The sequence below is a fragment of the Sinocyclocheilus anshuiensis genome, unplaced genomic scaffold, assembly GCF_001515605.1.
Source record: "Sinocyclocheilus anshuiensis isolate Anshui unplaced genomic scaffold, SAMN03320099.WGS_v1.1 scaffold68, whole genome shotgun sequence".
NCBI classification, from domain to species: Eukaryota; Metazoa; Chordata; class Actinopteri; order Cypriniformes; family Cyprinidae; genus Sinocyclocheilus; species Sinocyclocheilus anshuiensis.
The window spans coordinates 1,824,229-1,827,521 of NW_015555741.1; the positions used below are offsets into that span (position 1 = coordinate 1,824,229).

General features: G+C 36.9%; 1 protein-coding gene across 1 annotated transcript in view; it reads right to left on the bottom strand.

The window, feature by feature from the left end:
* Positions 1 to 889: 889 nt before the first annotated feature.
* LOC107673233 (protein unc-45 homolog A) overlaps positions 890 to 3,293 on the bottom strand; it is a 10,748-nt gene continuing 8,344 nt past the window's right edge. The window contains exons 15-19 of the mRNA XM_016466749.1: positions 2,695 to 2,808; positions 2,495 to 2,610; positions 1,629 to 1,746; positions 1,374 to 1,529; positions 890 to 1,298 (exon numbers count right to left, since the gene is read on the bottom strand). Of these exons, the coding sequence (XP_016322235.1) occupies positions 1,017 to 1,298; positions 1,374 to 1,529; positions 1,629 to 1,746; positions 2,495 to 2,610; positions 2,695 to 2,808 (786 nt within the window). The 3' untranslated portion in view covers positions 890 to 1,016. The remainder of the gene's footprint in view (positions 1,299 to 1,373; positions 1,530 to 1,628; positions 1,747 to 2,494; positions 2,611 to 2,694; positions 2,809 to 3,293) is intronic.

The following is a 3,293-nucleotide window of genomic DNA, read 5'->3' on the forward strand; positions in this document are numbered from 1 at the left end:
TAAAGCAGAACAACTGCTTTTAACACTGATACTAATAAGAAAGGAAGGATCATGTGACACTGAACACTAGAGTAATGGCTCCTGAATATATTAAAAATATATTTAAATAGTAATATCTTAAATTGCTTTGTTTTTCGAAAAAAAGTCTCTTATTTACCATTAAAAAATCTTGTGAACTCCAGACTTTTATCATTTTGTTAAATATGCACATATTAGCATAATACATCAAAAGTGCGCCCACTGAAAAGATCTGATATTTTTGTTTTTTAATAAGCAGCAGTTAAAATGTTTTTTTTTTACACAATAAAATATTTAATAAAATGTTGTATGTAAATTAATGTTTTTGCCCTTTTAAATATGAAAAGGCATTAAAAAGGAAAAAAAAAATTGAAACCCATCTTAATTATCAGCATTCACAAAATGTAACAATTATGGATTTTACCCATTATAAAACATAAAATAGTAGGTGTACTCTATGAGCAAAATGTCACCAAATGTCAACCAATTCTCATGTCAGAGACAAAGGTTATAAACAATGTAATAAATCTTTACAAATTCCACTTGTTATTTATTTAGATATTTTTTTTAATGACTGGTAATTGCAGAACAGTGTGGAAAGTCAGAATTATTAAACCCAACCAAATCTACTTAACTGTTAAAAACAAAACAAGAATAAAAACAAGACCACCAAACTCGAAACAAAACTAGTCTTTATATAAAACCAGAATACATAATTTCACATTCAACAATTAAGACCTGAATATACATGATATCAAACAAATGTGCCAAAGCATAAACATGATCAATACTTTCAAGGTGCGCTCATCACACATATAAGGGGAATGAATAAAAGTATATTTTGGAATGCGCATGTAAAATAAATTGAGTGCATGTGACGGAATGGAAGTGAATAAACTTAATATTTGGTCTCTGTAGACAGTATGAAATGTGTGCTACGTTTCTACCCATAGCGGACAAAGCTTTAAACCACCAAAAAAACACCCCCTTATACTGCATCACATGGTTTTACCATTGACTCCGTCCTCGTTGCTCCGAATGAGGCCGTACTCAGTAGCCAGATCCAGGCAGCGCTGGGCGGCTTTCTGAATGGAGGCCTGTTTGGGATCGTCTCCTTTAGCCAGGACAGAGAGGATCTCCAGAGCCTCGCTCTCCATCAGTTTCTCAGCCAGACTTTTGTCAGCCTGCATGAGGTTCATTACGATGACCGCCCCACGATGCCGCAGGTCCTGACTTTCACCGAGCAGCAGAGCCTGGAAGATCTCCAGCCAGTGGCTTGTCTACAGAAAAGTATGTGAATTGAGATGAAGAATGTGAGGATTTCTTAATCAGGTAAGACTCAAATCTGTACTCACTGTGTCAGGAATACGTGTACACAGCTCGGGCATCTCTCCGGTCAGCATGGCCAGCGTGCCTGATGCAGCCTTCCTCAGCCGCTCATCATCTTCACCACTGTAGAGCACCAGAAGCTTGAGACGGTCACTGTCTGTAGCCAAGTAACACTTCTGCACCTGATGCATCACAGAAAACCACAAAAGCAGTCTTTTCTAGAAGGATTTAGATCACAGTCCGGTCCAAAAACCCATACTGTCAAGTGTCATGTGATGTACCTCAGTGCTTAAGGCCAGATTGCACATACACTCCGTGGCAGCAGCACGGACCATGTCGTGCTCCTCAAACATGTAGCCCTCTATTTTAGGCACAGCTTTCTCCTTGATGATCTTCTGCCTGTGGGATTGAAATGTGGTTTTGATGGTTGGGTTGTTCTGTGGCTTAATGGAATAGTTCACCAAAAATGAAAACTTGCTGAAAATGTACTTGCTCTCTGGCCATCCAAGGTGTAGATGAGTTTGTTTCTTCATCAGAACAGATTTGGAGAAATTACAAATTGTAATTAGCATTATATCACTTGCTCACCAATGGACCCTCTGCAGTGAATGGGTGCCGTCAGAATCCGAACAGAAACATCACAACAATCCACAAGTAATCTACACAACTCCAGTCCATCAACTAACATCTTGTAAAGCGAAAAGCTGCATGCTTGTAATAAACAAATCCATCATTAAGGCGGTTTTAATTTCACTGGAGAAAGCAATACTATGGATTGAGGACTTGTATTTTAGCCAGAAGCAACGGTTTTAAGTTAAAAACCTCTTAATGATGGAATTGTTATCTAAAGGCACACAGTTTTTCACTTCACAAGGCATTAATTAATGGACTGGAGTCGTGTGGATTACTTGCAATGTTTTTATCAGCTGTTAGGACTCTCATTCTGACGGCACCCATTCACTGCAGAGGATCATTTGGTGAGCAAGTGATGTAATGCTACATTTCTCCAAATCTGTTCAGATGATACAAGAAACTCATCTACATCTTGGATAGCCTGAGGCTTAGTACATTTTTAGCAAATTTAATTTTTGGGTGAACTATTCCTTTAAATTTCCGATTCAATTTGTTTTAGTTGGTGAGCGCTAACCTGAGTCTCTCACTGATGCCAGCCAGGTTGGTGAGGGCCATCAGAGCCTCAAAGTTCTGCAGCATCGTGCAGTCAAGCGCCAAAAGACTGACCAGGGGTCTAACCACCTCATAGACCTACACAAACTCACAGATCATGACATTAGACATTCAGTTCCTGATTGCAATCAGAGAGAAAGGTGAAATAAAGTGCTGACGTACCCTCTCGCCCGGAAATGCAATCTCAGGGTTGGATGTGATGGTGATCTTGGCCAGAGCTTGCGCTGCTTTGATCTTTCCCCGATCTGTGCTCTCAGAAACTAGCGGTAGTAAGGCCTGCATCAAGCAAACAAGAAAACAGTCACATGTTATCATTCAAAATTTTGGGTTCATTAAGATTTTTACTTTGGAAAGAAATTTACACTTTTTTTTTTTTTTTTTTTTAGCAAGGATGCATTAAATTAATCAAAAGTGACAGTAAAGACGTGTAATGTTACAAAATATTTCCATTTCAATTTTTATATATTAAAATAGAAAGTTATATTAAATTGTAATATATTTCTCATTACTACTGTTTTTAATTTATTAACAAAACTTCAAAACAAATAAATGCAGCCTTGGACAAGCATAAGCGACTTCTTTCAAAAACATTTTATAATTAGTGCTGTCAAAGGATTAATCGCGATGAATCGCATCCAAAATAAAAGTTTTTGTTTACATAACATATGTGTGTATACTGTATAATATTTATTATGTATATATAAATACACACACATGCATGTATATATTTAAGAAAAATATGTTATATTTATATATTAAAT